This window comes from Rhynchophorus ferrugineus, unplaced genomic scaffold (assembly GCF_030347505.1).
Source record: "Rhynchophorus ferrugineus isolate W39M unplaced genomic scaffold, kcgeb_rfMv2 rfM1, whole genome shotgun sequence".
In the NCBI taxonomy this organism is placed as follows: Eukaryota; Metazoa; Arthropoda; class Insecta; order Coleoptera; family Curculionidae; genus Rhynchophorus; species Rhynchophorus ferrugineus.
Genome location: NW_027472580.1, coordinates 43,473,603 through 43,495,463, shown reverse-complemented (window position 1 = coordinate 43,495,463; position 21,861 = coordinate 43,473,603). Strand labels below are relative to the sequence as shown.

General features: G+C 29.4%; 1 protein-coding gene across 3 annotated transcripts in view; it reads right to left on the bottom strand.

Annotated features, from left to right (window-relative positions):
- Pvr (PDGF- and VEGF-receptor related) overlaps positions 1-20,576 on the bottom strand; it is a 59,784-nt gene extending 39,208 nt beyond the window's left edge. For 2 of the 3 annotated variants that reach the window (XM_076419487.1, XM_076419486.1), the window contains exon 1: positions 20,268-20,568. In XM_076419487.1, the coding sequence (XP_076275602.1) occupies positions 20,268-20,328 (61 nt within the window). In that variant the 5' untranslated portion in view covers positions 20,329-20,568. Of the gene's footprint in view, positions 1-20,267 lie in introns of all 3 variants that reach the window. The other variant, XM_076419485.1, reaches the window with a different exon arrangement.
- Positions 20,577-21,861: the final 1,285 nt, after the last annotated feature.

Here is a 21,861-nt window from a genome sequence, read left to right as displayed (position 1 = left end):
TGTCAGTGCATCCCAACGTACTCTCTAAGCAGCTAAATATGCGACGTGATAGTGAAGTGCGTAGACTAAAACGTTTAACACCAACTGATCTGATCACTGGACATATATAGACTTTAGAATAAACTTTAGAATAAGACTAATTAATTACGATATTTTATACAGGAGATCGCTTAATGAAGTGATTTTCTACACGCCTTGTATATATAATATAGACATAAGAAATACTTATTGCCTCTAGGGCAGATTGTGGAATCACAAAGAGTAAAAAAAATCAGAAGCAAAACTCAATGCAAAGATGGATTTATTATAGATAGATTACAATGGAAAAGGTATTAAAGATTCAGAATTGATGGTGAATTTTAACATAAATGATAATTATAATAAAAAAATTGAGATAGAGGTATATTTTTCTTGGGTTTAAAGTTTTTATTACAAGAGAAAGAAGAGTTAAATCAGGCATGGTACAACCGATACAATTATATTCAAATATAAACGAAAGTTTATAACGTGAACAGTTGCTTTAAACAATGGAATTAGTCGAGCAGATTTCGTCACACAATCAGTGGCGTAGTAATCGCACAACGTAATATGTATCAATGTGTTTATTTCTTTATAATTCATAATTCACGCACTTTCAGTCCCTTGTGAACGTATAGTTTAGAATATTTGTTGCTAGCATTTCGATTGACATAGTAATATTGAACCACGGTTAATAATTGTTTATTCACTAAAAGTAAATATAAATAACCGAGCTGGGCTTTTTCTTGTGGGTTTTCCATTCAACGTTTCAGTGTCTTTGCGCTGGTATAAGTTATCCAGCAGTCGTACAAGGTCTGGGTAATTTTTATTATTATTTTTTTAATTTCTTTTGGATTAAATAAGATATCTACAGTTCTGCTGGGTATTTTTGTACACCTATATTAATGCTAATATTATTCATCAAAAAACCCAAGTAGAAATAAATGGCATTGATGAAAATGCGAAATATCAGTACAAAAAACTATTAAATTCGATCATTTTGACATTTATCTGTACATAAAATAACAAATTACTATTTAGTGTATACGAACGCTTAAAATTACATTATCGGCATTCGTTACATTTGTTCTTTGATTTGAAGATATCTATTGTCAAAGGCCATCAAACATTTTTACAAACTTATTGTGATACAGCACTGTCATTTCAAGTTCTGATTTCAATGACAAAAATCAGCCTGGAGGACCAGAAAAGTTCGAAGATAATGAATTTCGAGATTTACTGGACGAAATCTCAGCTCAAATTCCCAAAGAACTATTAGGCCAGGCGCAAAATTGGACGCAACTTGGTGAGGAGACGCAGTGAGGGTCACGGCGAGTGTACGCGATACTGCACTAATAACGACTGAACTGAAAGTTAGTTCTGAATCTGATTCGGAAGACGAATTCTAATCTGAAATGGTAATGTTTATCTCCCAGATGGCTAGTAAAGGGTAACTGAGAAGTTGTATCCTTTTTTTTACTGTTTTTTACTGTATCGTTCTCTAAACCCACAAAATCTCGCCGTGACTCACGATGCGTCGTCACCATTGCGTCTAGTTTTTTCTTATGTTCCATTGCCCCCAATACTTCTATCCACAAATGGCTTATTGTTTCGTTTCAGTATTGATTTAATGGAAACTCGCTTCATTATATTTTCACTGTTAATTCATACAGAACTCAAGTGACACCTTCTTTTAAGTATCAAGTTTCTCCGAAATTTTGCTCAGCAAACCAGTTCAAACCAAGTCAGACATTAGTTTGTTTAATCGCTCATCAACATAAAAACTAAACAAATTTTAAATAAACATGCTATGCTGCCTTGACAAATATTATGGAATAACAGAACACGTATTTGATATATTAATGAAGCACGTTTATCAATTAAATATTTTCTTATAGTTAACACATCATGATTTAAAATAAGGCGAATATATGAAGAAGATAAAAGAGAATTAGTGGGAAGACGCCTTATTTGGAACATTGGATTGATTTTTCAAATGTTCATTCTCAATTTTGCACTGATGGAGTTGAATCCTCGCCAAATTTATTTTTCATTTTACGTGAAATTGCTGTTGCTTTCGACTGATGGTTGAAATGAAGAATACCGAAGAATATAGTTAACCGAACAATAAACTTGAACGATAGAAATAAATGAACAAAAATGAATGAATAAATGAAATTGCCATCAAAATTTTAATAAAACAATTAAAAATACGTGGATTACTTTTTTCAGGAATCCAACATATAATACTATGTCAAAATGGTTCATTGCGATTAATAATTTTATCTGGTGAGTTGTTTCTATTTTAACACAAATGAAGTATTATTGTTAAGCATTACAATAAGTGACTCATATTCGTTAACCAGAAGTGACAAAGGAACAACAAAGGGAAATATCGGCTGATTTAAAAAAAGCCAACACTCTCTAAGAATATAGATGAAAACAACATTTAAAAAAATTGTTTTCGTTTTCTTAAATATTTTCGCTGCCAAAGTAGCAAGTCATTATTGATGTTTAATATAACTTAATCATTTACTATTCATGTCTTATATATAATTAGGTGATATTTTTGTGGATTGGCATTTAACGCTAAATATACCGCATATACATAAAATAACACACAAAAATGTGTGAAATAAAAAGAAAATAGCGAAATGTCAGTGTGAATTTATATATTTGGCTCTTAAAATGTTTTTCTGTTACAAAGTTTGTCCTAAGACATGAAATTAAAAAGATGCATAGAAAAGGAATTAAATATACAGTTAAATAATAGACGTTCTCTAGTTCTTTGGAGACGATAGACGAGACCATAGAAAAAATAGAAATTTCACGGTATAGGCGACCTTGGGGAAATGTTTTGTTTAGTTCAATCAACGGTAGCGCTGCGATCGCAAATTGTGATTGGCTAGTTTAAATTCCTGTGCCGCCACTAAGATGGAACGTGATTGGTCGATCAAATTTTGTGAAATCAGCATTTTCTATGGGCGTCCATTTTTAAGTTTGTTCTTTGAAGGTTTTGGTTTTTGTTTAGATCAATAAATCTTCGTTTTACGTTGTGCATATTTTCTGTTTTACATTAATTATTTTGGAGTCATAATATAAAAATTGATGACAATGCGTCAGTGTAGTAAAAGATGTAGTGTACCGGGGTAAAAATCTACTACGGAAATTAGACTTCGTTTCCGAAAGAATGATCTCGGTCCTTACCAAAAATTGGGTTAATCAAGTAAATAATAGTAAGTTACCTGGATAAACCACAATGCAAATATATCAACTTCATGGTGTCTGTCACGGACATTTTAGTGAAAAATTTAGAATTACCCTTCCTTCACGAACAGATATTATGGTAAATGCATATCCAACATTGTTTTTATCAGGTACATATAAAATTATCTATCTACTACATGTTTGTTTATATATTGTTTGTTTACAGAAAATCAAAACCTACTTATGAAGATATTAGTGGTTATAAAATTCAATTAATCTACCCAGTTGTTCGTATGCTGTCAGTGTGATGTCTCTACGTAAAGAAGTCTTACAAAAAGGTAATAATTAACATAACTGGATAATTAGTAGTAATAAATACTACTTTTAATTGTAAAATATCACTAAAATATTTGTAATACTTTATTTTTTTAGAACAATCAGTGTTCAATAATTTTATAGTAGAGGTATTGTATATTTAAATTTGATTGCCTTGTTAAGAAAATATGTGTTACGGTGCCATCAATTAAAAATTTAATGCTACCTTTAGGGGATTTATTACCTTAGAGAAATCTATTGTGTCTAAATTTACAAATAACTACATTTGTTTAACAAATCTTAACCAAGATCGCTTAAAGAATTTTGTTGGATATATTAGATGTCATGAAGGTAGAAACAGCATCCTTCACCTAGTATGTTCGAGAAATCTTTAAAATGGCTCATCATCACTTCAATTTTTTCACATCATTCTCCCGGAGAAAATTGTGAAGAAGATGAATATGTTAGATAACTTATATTCTTTTTTAACGGGAGATCTAGTACCACTAGTAACAACCTCAGTTAAATCACCAGTTGAGTCTATATTTTCAGTTCCAGAGAACTTTACTCTGAAGAAAGCAAGAGTCTAATATTGTATTTTAGTCTTATTTCAGGCTATTTAACAAAACTTCTGAAAAAGAGATAACATGAAATATTTGTCTACATTCTATATTAAGTATTTCCACAGATTAAATACTAATATTTTTAGTGTTTCAACTGTCCAATCCATAATGATTTTCAATGCCAAATTTTAAAAGTTATTATGATGTGTGATTGTATTTTTGGTTTAATGAAGTTAATGCAATATCAACAGGGAAGGATTTAAAGTTTACCTTCAATATATCAAGATAAGTTAGAACTCTAATGGATCCCATAAAATTAATGGCACTAAACAAATATGGGAAGGCATTATAGAATAATTATAGATATTTTAATTTTGCCTAGAATATAGTTCATAATTGTTTTTTTTGCTTTTTGTTTATATATATATTTATATTATTTACACTTATGTATATTTGTTTAGGATTTTATTTTAATAAATTAATTTTAAAAATTAAATTTGATTTTCATTTAAATACTATTGTCCAATAAACGTCACGTTACAAAATAATCAGACGAAATGGCAGACCAATCAAAGCAAAGTATTTTCCTTACAGGTTTCTACATAACTATTTTAAACTAACAAATCAAATTCACGTTGTCAGCGCCGCCAATGATTGAACTAAGCAACACTTTGCCTCACTACTTACCACTGGAGTTGCACACCCCTGCACGAGACTAGCCGTCAGCACATAAGGCTTCGACTGCAGTGGTCGATTTAGGCATGACGAAAAATATCGATGTATCGATACATTGGTATTTTTCGATACTCTTATAAAATAGATAAAAAATTAAATTTGTTTGAAATTGAATATGATTTTTAATCCCTACTTATATAAATATTGAAAATATCACTACTTATATAAATATTGAAATTTTTTACACCAACATTTTTTATATCTTTTAAATACCGAAATTTAAAAATTTCTGGTTGTAAAAAATATCGATATTTTAAAAAATATATCGAAGTCGATATATCGATATTTTTCTCTGAAATCGACATCCCTGGTTTGATTATTGAGTGATTTATATTGTTTGAATATTTGAACATGAGAAAATTATGCGCAACCATGCATGAAGCAAGGGATTACTATATATTTTACGCACTGAATGTACCCATTTTTCATTGAAAGATGAGTGTGGTTGGTGTTTTATATACTGGATGATATTCCTGAAATTATTTCTATTGATTATATTTATGAAAAAAAAAAGGCACCAAAAACTCATCGATGATCAAATGAAATACCTAATTCAATCTCTTGGAATATCTTCGTCTAAACTTAAAAATATGCTGTTCGGTAATATTTAAGTTAAATACAATTTTTGAGTTTATGCATTGGTATGTGACAATGGATGAAACGAGGATCCAGTGTTACATGTCTAAATAAAAAAATCGTCATATCTGAGCCATCTTGCTCTCTTCTTATTAATATAAATTGGACATTGGCATCCCATAATAAGCAAAATCTGAAAAACATCAAATTCAATTCATCAAATGAAGTCATCTATACACAGTTGCAAGTTTTATAATAAGTTTTTCAAACTCTCCCCTGCTTCTATTATACTATCTGCTGAGCTTATAAATTCTTATAGATTGTAATTTTACAAAATAGCCATTCTAAAATCTGGTTTATATGTTCTGATTCTTGAAACTCTTTCTTGATTGGTAATATTCTCTCCTAACTTACACTAGTGATTCAAGTTCTTGCTTTGTACAGTCTGACAACATTTTATCATTTTTGTTTGATTTTCAACCTCTAAAGACATACTGGCATATGAATTCTTATAAATGTCACGAATATATTTCCTTATGTATAGCTTATAAACAATTAAAGACAATCTGGTGTAACTTAAGTGGGATCTGCTGGAAAGGGACAACAAGTTTTAGCACCTTAAGAAATTCTTCTTTTTTACTCATTCCTTCCTAATGAGCTGGACTGAGAGACCCGTTTGTCAGCCCTTATTGTAGAACATATGCCTGTTTTTGACCTTTTAAATAAATAAAATTGACTATTACAAGGAATACTATTACAATTATTACTATTATTGAAATACTATTGACAATTAGGAAAAGATAAGGTTTTCTTATCACAAAATATTTTTAAATTATTTGACTTCCTCAAAGAAATCGGGCTTTATTTCAAAATGTAATTGTATCATGTATAAGCTTTATTTTATATTGACTTATTTATTTAGTTATTTTTAATTTATTTGTTTATTTACCTATTGCTTTACTGTATATGTATGCCAGTATACGATATGTATATGTGTACTGTATATGAAAGCGCTTCAATTACGATTGAAACTGTTTTACCATCCGCCATATGGTTCAGATTTGTAAAAGACAGCCTATGGAAAGAGGATTATAGGTAGAGCTGCGCCGAGTGGCATTCTGGCGGGGTGTCTCTAGGTATTAATAAACTTGAATTTTGTTTAAAAGTTATCATTTTATTAGTTAAGCCTGGATGTTATGGAGTAAAGTGTTACTGCTGAAAAACAAAGATATTTCAATAATACATTTTTTGTTTTCTCGTAGATTCGAGACTAGTTTCGCATGCATATGTTGCATAACAGATTCTTGTTTGTTGGAAATAAAATTTTCGTTAATAATCGAAAGTTGTTCTAGAGCTGCAAGAAAGAAATGTTGTTCGGAGAAATTTCAATGATACATTCTTCTGTCTCGGTATCGTAGTTACTTGGAAACAAATGCGTTCTTATACTCCGGCATGACTAAGAGTATAAACATTTCATTAACAGTTTCACGGCGCAGCCGTACGAGGATTTCTGTTTTAAGCCACTGAGTCAGCGATTTATACCACTTTATCGATGTCCGAAGGTTGAATGGCAAGTTATTCTTCATTTCGTGACTCAATACGGCTCTTTAGATGCTGGTATTTAAAAAAAATCAGAATGAGTTGCCTCAAGATAGTTTAAAAACGATTTGTTTGCACAGTTTGTTGTGAATGAATATGAAAAAACATTATTGATATAAATAGGTTATACATTTATGGAAATTTAATTGTTTACTTCCGTTATAAATTGAGTAGTCATTATATAAAGCCAAAACCAGACATAATAAATTACTAATGATCATCAATAGTGAAATATAAAAACAGGAAATTGTAGATTTGATTAATCGTTATATAATGATTAAATTAGACGTAGGTAATTTATTAATAATATCCATCAACTTAGAGAAAAGCGTTGATTGTAATTTTGTGACACTTTGTCAGTTGTTAATTTTTAGTAGTAATACACTGATTCAACAAGATCCAACAATGGACTAGAATCTAGAAAATACGGCTCAATAACTCGAAATCTGTCTACGTCAATTTTATGTTGCGACAAAATGATTCTAAGATGAATGAAAGCTTATTTCACAAATAGAATCAGCTAAGCACCTCGGCATCCATCTCGAAAATAGATGAAATTGGAAACATTACGTTAGACAAACAATCAAGGCACTATCTTGTGGGTTAGTTGTTTATATATTGCTTACACGTTTCTTTTAATTAATAACCTTGTTTCATGTTTGAGGCGAAATCTTGGGTAACTTTGTAAATGCATTTGATTTCCAGTATTGGATTTCTATATATATATATATATATATATATATATATATATATATATATATATATATATATATATATATATATATATATATATATATATATATATATATATAATTTAGTCTAATTTTATTTTATTTTGGGGAATATATCCTGATATTTTTATATTGATGCAAGTACAACAGTAATAATTAAAATAGGAGTTTTGTAATAAATTGCAAATAAATTAAAATTTTTAATTAGAATTGTATTAAGCATCTAAGATGTAATAAAAAAATCTCTCATCATTTATTTGCTCTTATAAATTCGGCATGGAAAAATAGATAAAGTTGTCATTAAGGATGAAAAAAAAACAGATACTGTACGCTACTATTATAAGAAATTGAAAACGATTTTAAAATGTAATAATCAATCAATATATTTAGAGATGGAGATATACGATAAAATAATCAATACGAGCTTATAAGTTATACATGAATTAATTAGTTAAAAATGTTATCATTGATTTTTGAAAATCAAATTAATTCCATCCTATATTCATTTCTCCTTATAAAACTGATTTAGTTGTTCGAGAACAAAAGATTGTTAGTATATATATAGCGTGTTTTTAAACGTCTGCGATGTTTAATATGCAATAATAATATACTGATATCTCTCAGCAAGGATTCGTAGATTTAACGACGCTTAAAGTTTAAAGTAATAGATACTTTTCTAAAAATATACTTACGTAAATATACCTTTAATTACTTACTTCATACTCATAGGGTGACTCACACTGTCATAAAAATAATATACGGCGACCCAAAATTTTTATAAGATTTGAATTTAATATAAATCAGTTTCCTTTTATTACATTTTTTTAACCATAAAGATAAGCTTATATTATATATGAAATAGTTCAGCAAGGACAGATTCTTCATGACTTCTCATCTAGGGTGTCAAATGTGACTACAAAACATTTAATATATACATAGACATATACAAACAGATTTCAATGTTTTGTGAATATGACTGCAAGGCTAGGAAATGTTTCTTGCAGTAATGGGAATGATGACAGTGATCGAGAATCACAAACATATTGCAATTATCTAATGAAATCGGATTAATGAATTTATAAAAACAAATTTATTTTCATATTTAGGTCGAGATTGATAATTTATTTGATAAAATATTACCAGAAAATACAGCAATAGGCCATGATAAGCTGAAAATCAATCAGAATGAGGTATGCCAGTGCTCAGTGACGGATGCTATAGGGATGTCGGAAGCGACAGAAAATATAGATATATTCATGCCTTATACTCGTATCAACAAGGTCCTTGGTTCGGAAAATAAATCGGTTTGTTGAAAAAATTTGATACGTGTTTATTGATTTTCTAGATATATCGATATTTTTCCAACAAATCTGAGATAGCAAACGTCATTTTGTTCTGTGCGAATGTCGATCATTTCTGGGCATTTTCATGATTGAATCGTTTTATCAGTGTTTGTACAAGATCTTAAACTTTAGAATGTATAATTAATACGCAAAATAAATTATGTTGATGATTTCGAGTAGGGATATCGAAAAAATATCGATATATCGATATTTTTGTTAGGCGACATTAAAAAAATGTTTAGCGTGTTTCAGTACTTACTTTTAAAGCTTTAAAATTAAGTTTAAGGGCTAAAATATTGTGAGTTATATCTTAAAATAAAAAAAGCGTTTCTTTTTTCGCGGATAATCTAAATAATAATAATTAAAATACATTAGAATATTATCGAATGGTTATTTGCCGCTAAATATTCGTTATTTTTGTTTTATTGTTATAAACGAAAAAAATAGTATTCGCTGGTTCAGTGCCCTTTTTACTCACCTTAAACTGTCAGTTATCAACTGGATTTTTGTATAAAAGGTGTCAAATTCAAATATTGCGTATATTTTAGGACACCCTTTACATTTAAATAAATAATTATATTACATCAAGTTTTTTTTTAACTGTTGCTAGATTATTACATGAGGCTGAATAAGGTATTTATAGTATATAACCTTTAAATTCGAGTTATTACGAACCGTTCTGATGAGAAATTGATATATTTACAATTCTGAACAATTTTGGAACATACTGAATATTTTCTGAAAAGAAACATGCTAAAATGAAGCATTTTAAATATCATGTGTGATTGTTTTTAGTAGTTTAGGAATAGTTACATGAACTAGTAATATATTTACAGTAAAAAGAGTAAACTACAGAGAAACGGTGACAGTTATTTTTTATGATCTCTATTAGACAATTTAAGCTTTACATTTTAAACACGTTCTAGTTCTAGGAGGCTAGCATCACTTTAGCTGCGATAAAATTGATAATTCACCAGCGACTTAAGTTGGATAATCTGTTATCAGACCTTTGGGAAACGTTTATTGGCCACCATGCAGCTGCGATTAAATGCTGAGATATATTCATTAAGTTATTCATGAAATAAAGTTATAAACAATAACGAAATCTTGAGTTGTAATAACAACCAAACATTCATTTTTAATTGAAAATTTTTGAGTTGATGAGTTTTATTTTTCAAAATAAATTATAAATAAAAAATATAATTAATTACTTGGATGATTTGTTGACAATTACCAATACAGTGTGATTATTAGGGCACGTAAGAGAGCTGAAACGACCAAAAACGAGTAAAATTTATATCGATTCACTACATTCAGACAAATTTAAAATATAAATCTCAGGATAAAACATACAATGTAGATTTTAAATCAAATACGCTGCAGGGTAGAGCTTGTAAGATATAACCAGGCTGGGTAAAACCGGATGTTTTCTGGGATCAAAGCAGAAGATAGAAGAACGAATTGGTATAATATTCAGAAATGAAAACGAATGTGTTAGTCTAAGTGGGTCACTCGCCAGTCGGCAGGCTTACTGCCGAGATCTGTAGTTCAGAGCCTATATTAAACAGTAGGGACCTACTGTTCAGAAAAATCTAGTTCGTCAAAAGAAGACATATAAACATAAAAAAAAATAGTTTTATCCTATGTATATTAAACTATGTATATTAAAAATAAATAAAGTTTTAAAGTAGAAAAATTCTATGCCGGTTTAGTTGACGCAGTGATAACGACGATAGGTCTCCTGGTGTTGCAGGTTCCGTGGCTTGATTATAATTTTTTTAACATTTGTGATTGTCCTAGGCAAGAGTGTAAAATCCGACAAGGAAAATGGTCCCAGTCACGCTGATAACCAGGCTGGGTAAAACCGGATGTTTTCTGGGATCATCTCTAAGTGGGTCACTCGCCAGTCGGCAGGCTTACTGCCGAGATCTGTAGTTCAGAGCCTATATTAAACAGTAGGGACCTACTGTTCAGAAAAATCTAGTTCGTCAAAAGAAGACATATAAACATAAAAAAAAAAGTTTTATCCATTAAAGTTTGTAATAATAATAGAGCTTCCCACTGTCATTATATAAATGTCTTACAAAGAGAGATATGCTTACTATTTTTAGTAATACGATTTCAAGGTCTTCAGATATCTTCAGATAGAAATAATCCTAAATACATTTTTAATTAAGAAGTTGTACTTTAGACGTAGCTATTAATTAGAAAGTTATCTAAGTGACAAATAATGACGTAAACTGCGCTTTCTAAGTCTCTAGGGGAATTTTTGTTTAATTAAGCATACCATGATTAAAAATAGTCAATTTTACAAAATTTAAATTAATATTATTATGTTATATTTGTGCAATTTATGATGACAGTAACTTCACAAACTGCACCAAACTAGCACATCCATTTCCTTTATATATAAATACGTGTATAATAATATAAGATAACATAATAACAGAAAAACGTCATTATATTCCATAAGATAGTCATAAGTATTAAAAACAGCTTTGACCCATTATCCATTTATTATAAGTAATACATTAAACTGGTTATTTTTCTTTGAATTATCTCATCTTTTAACGAGACCGTCTTACTGAGTCAGGCATTTTATGTTAATTATTGCCTAGGTACGTCATAAAATGTGATCAGGTACATATGTTAATTTGAATTCAATTTATATGCACAGACAAAGGCAGGTTCTTTCTTGAAACGACTATTTTTATTTTGTCTTTATAAAACCGGATTTATTTTATTTAACGCAATATTGTATACTGTTTCGGCACGATTCTCTACTGGCTACGTTACCATCTTCATTGTTATACAATATTTTACTCACATTTTATCCAGCACATGTTCTCATATACAGTACTATATAAGTCGTAAATAATTCGGTAAATACATTTTGATAAATGACATCACTTTTGTAAACGAAATATTTGATAAAATTGTATGATATAGTTGAGTCTATGTACTCGAGATTGTTTAACATACCTTCGTCTATACCATTGTTCAACAATATATTTTGTTTTTAACCGACTTCAAAAAAGGACGAGGTTCTATGTTCGGCTGTATTTTTTTTCAATGTATGTTCGCCGATTTCTCCTTAAACTTAAAACTCTTCAAATAATACATTGGCGACTATTTAACACATATAACTTACCGAATCACTGTAAAACTTTGAAGGGGAGATATGATAAGCCGTATATTATACTTATGAAGGCCATATCGTTGATAAATAAAAACTCTTGCCTGTTATATTTCAGAATTTATCATCTTATAATTGTTTATTTCTATCGTAACTAAATATTAACAAAATTTGAGGTTAGATCTTTTCGACTTGATATATGGTCGATCATATCTGAACTATTGATTTCCGTATTGGAGTAGAGTTTATTGGCTAAAATTAGCCGATGTTTCGTAAATGCTTTATACTGAACCTTCAGGAGATGTAATCTGATAATGAAGCTCTCTTTATCCGGTTACTTTGTTTAAGCAAGTGGTTCTCACGATTAAATCAAAAAGGACAAATTTTTTTAACATATTTTAACGCATTAACTAATTCAAAAAGTATGTTATTGGTTTAGAAATGTCGAGGACATTTAATAATCAAATGGAATCATTAAATGGATAAACTCAACCAGTTCCTGACTTACTTGAGTTCTCAACATCTAAGCATCCAGTTCGCCATCGAGACAAGGGATAATTTCGAGATTCCCTTCATGGAGGAATTGAGAGATTCACAAATACAGAGAGATACCTATAGGCACATACAGAGATCACACATCTCAAAATGTATCCATCGTGAATTAGTTAATTTATGACTATGGAGATCCTTCATTACGTTCGAAACAAATTATTTAGAGAATGAACTTAATAACATCAGACTGCCTCAAAATAACAGGCCAATTTAAAAGTCTCAGTAAAAGTGAAGCAAGGCCCCAGGAAAATAAAAAATCAAGGATTGGTATGCTAAGTTTGGACGTGGCAAAATGAGCACCAAAGACGGTGAACGCAGTAGACGCCCAAAAGAGATTGTTACTGACGAAAACATTTAAAAAATCCATAAAATTATTTCGAATGACTGTAAATTGAAATTGAATGAAATAGCAGGCACTCTAAAGATATCAACTGAACGTGTACATCATATCATTCACGAATATTTGGGTATGAGAAAGCTCTGTGCAAAGTGGGCGCCGCGCGAGCTCACTTTTGACCAATACCAACGACGATTTGATGATTCGGAGCAGTGTCTGAAGACGATCAAGCGTAATAAACCCGAGTTTTTGCGTCGATATGTGACATCCGAGTGGACTGTATAAGATAAACCCGCTCCAAAGCGTGGGAAAACGCAACAGTCAGCTGGCAAAGTTATGGCGTCTGTATTTTAGGATACGCATGGAATAATTTTCACTGACTACCTTCTAATACTTTCGAATTACTTCCTCTTCCACCGTATTCTCCAGATTTGGCCCTCAGCGACCATTTCCTGTTCTCAGATCTCAAAAGAATGCTAGCTGGGAAGAACTTTTCGTCGAATGAAGAGGTGATCGCTGAAACAGAGGTCTCTTTTGAAGAAAAGGACAAATCGTACTACAAAAATGGTATCGAAAAGTTGGAGTGTCGCTATAATCAGAGTATCACCCTTGAAGGGAATTATGTTGAATAAAAAAAAAGTAATTTTCCAAAAAATGTGTTTTACTATGGTAGGCCGGGGACTTTTCAATTGACCTGTTAGGTACAGCTTGATGAAATGAACTGAATGAAAACAATATTCACTTCCTACACGATGACACTGAACAATGGACACACACACCTACTATGACAAAGGAAATAGAACATCACCTCTCAGTTATTTTTCATACTATATCGTAGGTGTTTTCTTAACTCTTAACTTCGTTATTTACATAGGGGTACAAAATATAATGAGGTGTTCAATATAAATGATTTTTTAGACACAAATTGGAGAACCTTGTCCTAACTGACAGCGGCACCAATCCAATCTGGCCAACAATTAATAAAGAGTTTTGATCTTTTTGTATACCTAGCTCAATAAATCAATGATATTGATGATTGAATTCTTAACAAAAAAATTTAATGTTTTTGTTTTATTAGATTATTATCATTTTTTTATTTCCCGCAAACTATATAAACCATTGTTAATATATCTATAGAAAAATCATCACAAACTTAATTGATATCGGTATTATCTAAAACTCTTAGAAATAGAACTTGTGGATTTAATGCTAAATCTATAAAATAAAAAATTCTTGGTACTTTGAACAACTTGTTGGTTATGACAACATTTATAAAAATATATTGCCTGCATTGTTGTAAAATTATAAAAAAAAGTACGTATTAACTAAGTACGTAATTATTATTAAAAGTAAAATTAACAGTTATAAGAATAAATTAATTGTTATTATTTAATTCAAAACGGGAATTTTCTAATTTAACTGCATTTTATGAGATAATATCGCATTTTAATTTATATTCGTCTAAATCTCATTCCTCTTTTGTTTTCATCATAAGTTTTGCAATGTCAATGTAATTGTACCAAAAAAAAAACACTCTGCTATTAACTAATGATTTTAGAAATATACACAAATTACATTGTAATTGTTATCACAGCATTTCTTTATAGCGGTTATGATCTCTGATGTGTTTATTGTTTGCAATTACTAATATACTATTGATTTACAATAATATAAAAAACCAACAACTGATAGAAATGCCACACAATCTTTACAATTGTTATCTGACCGATAATCACTAGATAAAAGCGATATCAAGAGCGTCAGACAATAGACAAGCTTCCACGAGTGGACACCATATGGTCTTGGTGATAACGAAGGACGCCCAAATGTTTGTTATTTCTAAGAGTTTACTAATGTCATTTTATAAATTACTAAGCATTTTTTGCTATCTTTGTTATTTTTATGCTAATTCTTAGATGTGAAACACATTCAACTGTTTATCTTAATATTTTCTGCAAATATTTTTCGGTTTGTAGTAATACCAGTGTTGTGGTTTTTACGAAATTCTGTGAAATACTATTTTAAAGCATTTGTTGCCTCTTTGATGAAAATCATTTTATATGAAATACATTTCTGAGGTACGAAATTTGTGGATGTTTGGTGCCTTAGTAATTTTCTTCAGATTTCCAGAATGTTTTTTTTTACATTATTAAAAAGAATACTATCCAGAAGTTGCTTGTTAACTCATTCACCAGACTTAAAAGACCTTTAATCTTAAAACAAAGCAAATTCTCTTGCATTACCGGGTATTTTATTGATTTAATATATATACATTAAAGCCCTTAGAAATTGTTAAGGTCAGATTTACTACATCCCTTAAAAAATTAATTAATATTACCAATAGTATTTACACTATTATAAATATATACAGCTATTATAATAATTATATGACATAAGAGAGTAAAATAAATTGTGTGTGTGTGTGTGTATGTGTGTGTGATATAACTATTGCATCTTTAATTTTAAAAACTTTTTTTAACATTAAATTTTTAAAACTAGCCCATCTATAATTACAATCATCTAGGTTCAGAATAGGATCCGTCTTGTTCGACCAATAGACTCGTATACTCCTCTATTTATTAGATGTATATAAATAATAAATTTTCATCGAGATTAATTTCATTAATTATTTCAAATTCAATCAAATTAATTTTCTTAATATTATAGATGTTTCAATAAATAATTCGATTTTGATAAAGAGTTTACATAATAATTTTAATTTGAAAAAATATTTATTTGATGAGATTCGATTGATTCTAGAGCTATATAATATGGCTGACTTAAGGAAGAGAAATTGTCATGAGTGGTTTTAATTTCCAATATATAACTTACTTTTATTTCTAAATAGAATCATAACCACATGGTGTAAAATATGTAATTATATTGAAATGCTTAATAATGGTATTTTACCTAGTATGCTGAATTTATCAGGCATTGTTTCTTTTTATTCTGTTCGAACAAGAGTACATTTGTGAGCAGCATCTCGTATAATAAATAAAAGATAGTGAAAATTCGGTTGATTTGTCTTTACTCTCATGATAGAGTATTTTTGCGAAGTGGTATTCGTACGCTGCCAAAAAGATAGGATACAACTGTTTAGACATAACCTAACTGTTAAATTCTATGGCTTTGACATTCCTCTACATAAAATAGTTTTCCATTTAGTACTATTATATTATTTTATTAATACAGACGCTAATCTATCATATCCCAATTGTCGGTTTTAGTTTCTACTATATAAAAGTGGCAATAAGATAGTTTGAGGGACTAAACAAGTTGGCAAACAATGACACTTATTGGACAAAAACCAACTTACACTTTCATAGAATGTTTAGACAGCTTAGCAGTTAGTGTACAATAACTGTTTGGATAAGATCATAGCAAGGACGTAAAGTCATGTTGTGCATAGGGTGAAATCAGCAAGGTGTAGTATATTACGAGTAATTAAAACCGAATGAAACTGTCACTACAGATGTCTAGATGACTGCAGCAATAGCGAGTAACAGACGCAAAGTCATTCTATCAGTCTCTTAGCCAAGTTATTCATCGATCGGCCACATGTTGCAAGAGTTCTGAACTGATGTCTTGGATGGCAGAAAGTTTCAAAATGCTGTCAGAAAAATTAAAAAAATATGAATGATTGATTATTATTGAATGATCATGAATTTAGAAAATTATGAAAAATGATTTAATTAATATATTAATATACCATTTTTACTAAACAAATATATTTTTAAAAGGACGCATGATCGATGTACAATATATGAATTCATACAAGCGCCAATCAACGGCAACTTTTCGTAATCTATACTGTTACTTTAAAAAATGTTATTCAGTTACATTTAGTCTGGAATATTCTATAAAATCATATCATACTACATATTATAGAACAGTGAGTAAATAATGTTTACTGCCAGAGGAGTCAATTTGACTTCACTTACTCTATAGACAAATTAGCGACATTCTTATACTACATTTTAATAAACGAATAATAAAATAACAAGTTATCTCTAATTCAGAATAGTTCTTAAGTTCTTAAAATTGTTAAAATTCCCGCCCAAATATATACACACTAAGTCTAGTGACACATCCAGTTGTAAAACCAAGATCACCACCGTATAACCTTGAGTAAACGTTGAATTTTATTTTCTTTTCATTTATGTAAATCATAAGCTAAATTAATTAGATGTTTAAACCGAAATGCGTTTCAACAAAGAGGAGATAAGCGGGCATTTGACGGAAGCCACGAAACGGATGCGGTCATATCAAATCTAGGAAACTTTAAGGCTCAGAAAAAGCTGTACTAAATACCAAATAAATACCAGTTGACCACATCCAGGATGTCTGCTTAAGCAAGAAAAAATGTCAAAATGTGTTCGTATTCTTTCAAAAATAAGGATTAAACACTAAACATTCGTAATAATACTAGAACAAAAACCTAAGCAAGTCTTACTATGGTTAGGTAAATGTATAAATTAGTGTTGGGAACAATCGACTGAAATCGACTACCGACTGTTTCAGTCGCTATTTTTGGTTCGACTATTTTTACTAGTGACTGTTTTCAGACGCTATTTTATGCTTATATAGATTTATATGTAATATATGTGGTTTTATGTTTTTTGTAGTTTGCTTGTGAATAACTATATATTGTAAATTAATATAGCAGTATTTTGGAACGCTAATTTTCGAGGGCAAAAAAATTAAATTGTAAATGATAAATAGTAAGATACTTTTGACTGGCATAATAGGTAATACTTTGGGCTGGTATAATAGGTAATACCTTTTTGATAAACCTTTACGATTTTTGTCCAAGCCTTTTGTTTGTCAAAACTTTTTTCCTAAAATCTTGAAAACTAAAATTAGGTTCCAAAGGTTTCAGAAATTGCATCGATTCCAAAAGATTTGAAGAAGTTTTTGCAGTAGCAGTTGTTAAATTTCTTTTAAAAATATTAACGGTAAAGAGGTGAATAAAGTATATTTAATATTTGTAATAAATACATTTTCTGATAGGAAAACTCTACTTTAATATGCAACATTTTATTTTGGTGGCTATTAAGAAGAGAACTACAGTTTTTATTTGTTGACGACTAGACTATCTTAACAGAATATGTTCAAAAAATGGCTAGAATGAAAGAAGTAATTACTCCAAGTACTGCAGCAACTTTACAGATTAAGCAGTATTTGGAAATGCCATTTATTGGACGTTTAGAAAACCCATTGGATTTTTGGTAAGCCCATAAAATGACACTACCTGAATTGTATCAGTTACACATAAAATATTCCTCTAGACCCGTAACAACGAGTTTTTTCAAAATCTGAGCAAATACTTAATGATTGAAGAAATCGCATCACGGGAGAAAAGTTGAACATGATAATATTCCTGAACAGTAATTTAAAAATATTTCTGTTCAAAAATAACTAGAACTTTATATCTGGTAGTTATTGTACGATCATTTTTAGGTTCGCCATGAATTAGATTTTTCAATGATTAGGTATACGTATTTGTATATTTTATTTAGTATTTATGGTTATTGAACATCTTTAGTTCTTAGGTTTTGTTTAAGTTGTATTGTACTATTTATATTTATTATATTATGTTATTTAAAAATAGCAATTAATATATTAAAACACGATAAAACATTTGTGGTGTTATTATTCCATTCCTTTTTACAAATCAAATCTTTATTAATCTTTATTATTATTACATATTAATAAAAATAAGTAATATATTTTCCTTTTCTTTTTAAAGTTAGAACGTGAATGAATATATATACATCTCTATTTTATACCGCTTATACCCTTGGAAAATATAAACACATTTAAAATTAACTGCTCCAAGCAATTATATCCTTCCCTATCTCACAATTTATACAGACAAGAATTCCTACATCTTCGCCTGACAACACAAATGGAAAAAAATAGTCGAACCGTGCATTTGACTGGAAATAGTAATTACATTTACATATACATTTTTCAGTCGTTATTTTTTTGACTATCGACTGTTTCGACTGTTTTGCGACTATCGATTGTTTCGGCTGTTTTCAGTCGATAGTTCCCAACGCTAGTATAAATCGATTTCAATTACCTAATTTTTCCCATACGTAATTATTTTTATGTAAAGTTTACATATGATCGCAATAAAATTATCTTGTAAAAATAAAAATATTTATAGAGAAATAAATATGTTACAGTATTTAAAATTGTTTTATGTTTGCTGACATTGGAATAGTTTGGTTAAATCACGTTTAGGATAACATTATAACTAGAAGTGATAGAAACATACATATGTAATCTAACCACAATAGTTATTGTCATCCGCCTGTTATAAAAATATTATGATAATATGAATCATAGTGGATCTATTTTAATTGCTTATATTCATGGATATATTTATATAAACAAATATATATTTAACTATAAAATATTATTTAATTAAATATATATTTAATTAAATAATAAATATATGTAAATAAATATATATACATATTTTTTAATTTTATTTGTATGATTATTAATTGTTTATTATGTTGTCAGTAAAATTATATCTTAATATCAAACCACCTATCTTATATGACACATTATAACTATTGGATTATTTTAGTAGATAACACCGATATTTACATATAATTTATGTTTTTAAGAGTAAAAATAAATCTGATTCACCTTCGAATTGTTGTTCTTAATCACCATTATTTCTAAAGGAACATAATCGAAATGTCCTCAGTTATTGGTTTTTCTTATTTTATCAACATAAAAACTTAACATAAAGTAAAGTATATGAAATGTTACTCTCGTTTAAAATACCTAACAACTACATAATTTTAAAACTACTAAGAATCTAGAATTAAGTAATAATTATTATCTGTAAACTTTCCCCATGCATCTATATTTAAAATTAATTAAAAAAATTATATCGAAATATATTTATTTATATTTATATATCATGTTGCCTTTGTACTTGTAAATAAAGTGCGATGTTCCTTATGAATCATCAAGAGTCAATTAATGATGTAGGTATTTTCAATTTTCTTACGCTATAAAGAAAAACATTTGGTAATATATTACGATAATCTTTGCGTAAGAATTTAATCTAATCTAGAAGAAATTTTACGAATCAGATATAATCCTGTAAATAAACCGCGAAAATTGACTTACCTTCAGCAAATAGTCCATTGAACAAAACAAAAATATACACTAATACATATATAAAAGCCATGGCACAATAAATGTTCGGAACGAGAACAAAATTTATTAAATGTCAAGAACAGAGAGTTCTGAAACGATCATATTTTCATTAGTGGTTAGCCTTGCTACGGTCGGAGCACGTTTGGGTAGCGACGCCTGATTCGACTTGAATACTGATGCTTATTGATAATGTTCGCCATCTATGTTGATGAAATTAGAAGTGGGGACACTTGTTGCGAGTAAACGCAGTATACTTATATCAACCATTACTATTTATTTAAAAACTAATCAAATATTATTTGAAAGGTATAATAATATTAAACATATGCGCACTAGTGTGGTTTTGTTAAGTAATTTATCTCATAATTTTAGTAGTAGTAGTAAAAATAGTAGAGACGTTTTATATTACGTTGTACAAATAAATTATAATTGATTGATGTATTATTTTTATTTATTACTTTAAATAATTATGAATATCTGGCAAACCATGTTTCACTCAGACCATATAAAGATTAAATTTTTAGCTTAATTAAAAATAAAATTTATTGGTATAATTAAACATTTTTTTGGTTAACAATCCTGCCTTGTTCTTGTTTATATATATTGGGCCTATATATTAGTTTTAATTTTTTTTTTGAAGCTTTATTGGAAAAAATCGGTACAATGTATTTTATTCAAAGTATTGTCTATCGATATCCGTTAATTTTTCTTATAATTCAGGTAATTTATGGATTCCTTTTCGGAAATCCACGAATCGACCCATTTTTTGGTACCTTTATTCGCATCCTATGTCGGTAGCAGTGCTCAGCTCAAACATATCAATAGTAGTTCGATCAAGTCCGTCCGTCCGTCTTAAATTTTTTTGGCTGTTCATAACGCTCGTTGTCTTCGGTGTTAATATCACCATTTTTAAAACGTCGAAACCAGTAGTCACATATGGAAATCCCTAGAGAATTGGTTGATATAAGCTTCACACAGCATTCGATAACCTTCGGCGGTCTGTTTCTTCAAAATGAGGTAAAAATGTCCATTTTCAGATATTTTTAACGCAGTGAAAATAATGTTTTGCTCGCGTTTCCACTAAATGACACATATTAAAAACATAGAAAAAATATAAATTTCACGGTATAGGCGACCTTTGGGAAATGTTTTGTTTAGTTCAATCAACGGTAGCGCTGCGATCGCAAATTGTGATTGGTTAGTTCAAATTCCTGGTGCCGCCACTAACATGGAACGTGATTGGCCGATCAAATTGTGTGAAGTCAGCATTTTCTATGGGCGTCCATTTTTAAGTTTGTTGTTTGAAAGTTTTGGTTTTTGGTTAGTTCAAGAAATCTTTGTCTTACGTTGTGCATATTTTCTGTTTTACATTAATTATTATGGATTAATAATATAAAAATTGATGACAATGCTTCAGTGTACTAAAAGATGTAGTGTACTCGGGTAAAGATCTACTACAGAAATTAGACATCGTTTCATTCCAAAAATGGGTTGATCAAGTAAATAGTAGTAAGTCACCTGGATAAACCACAATGCAAATATATTAACGTCATGGTGTCTGTTA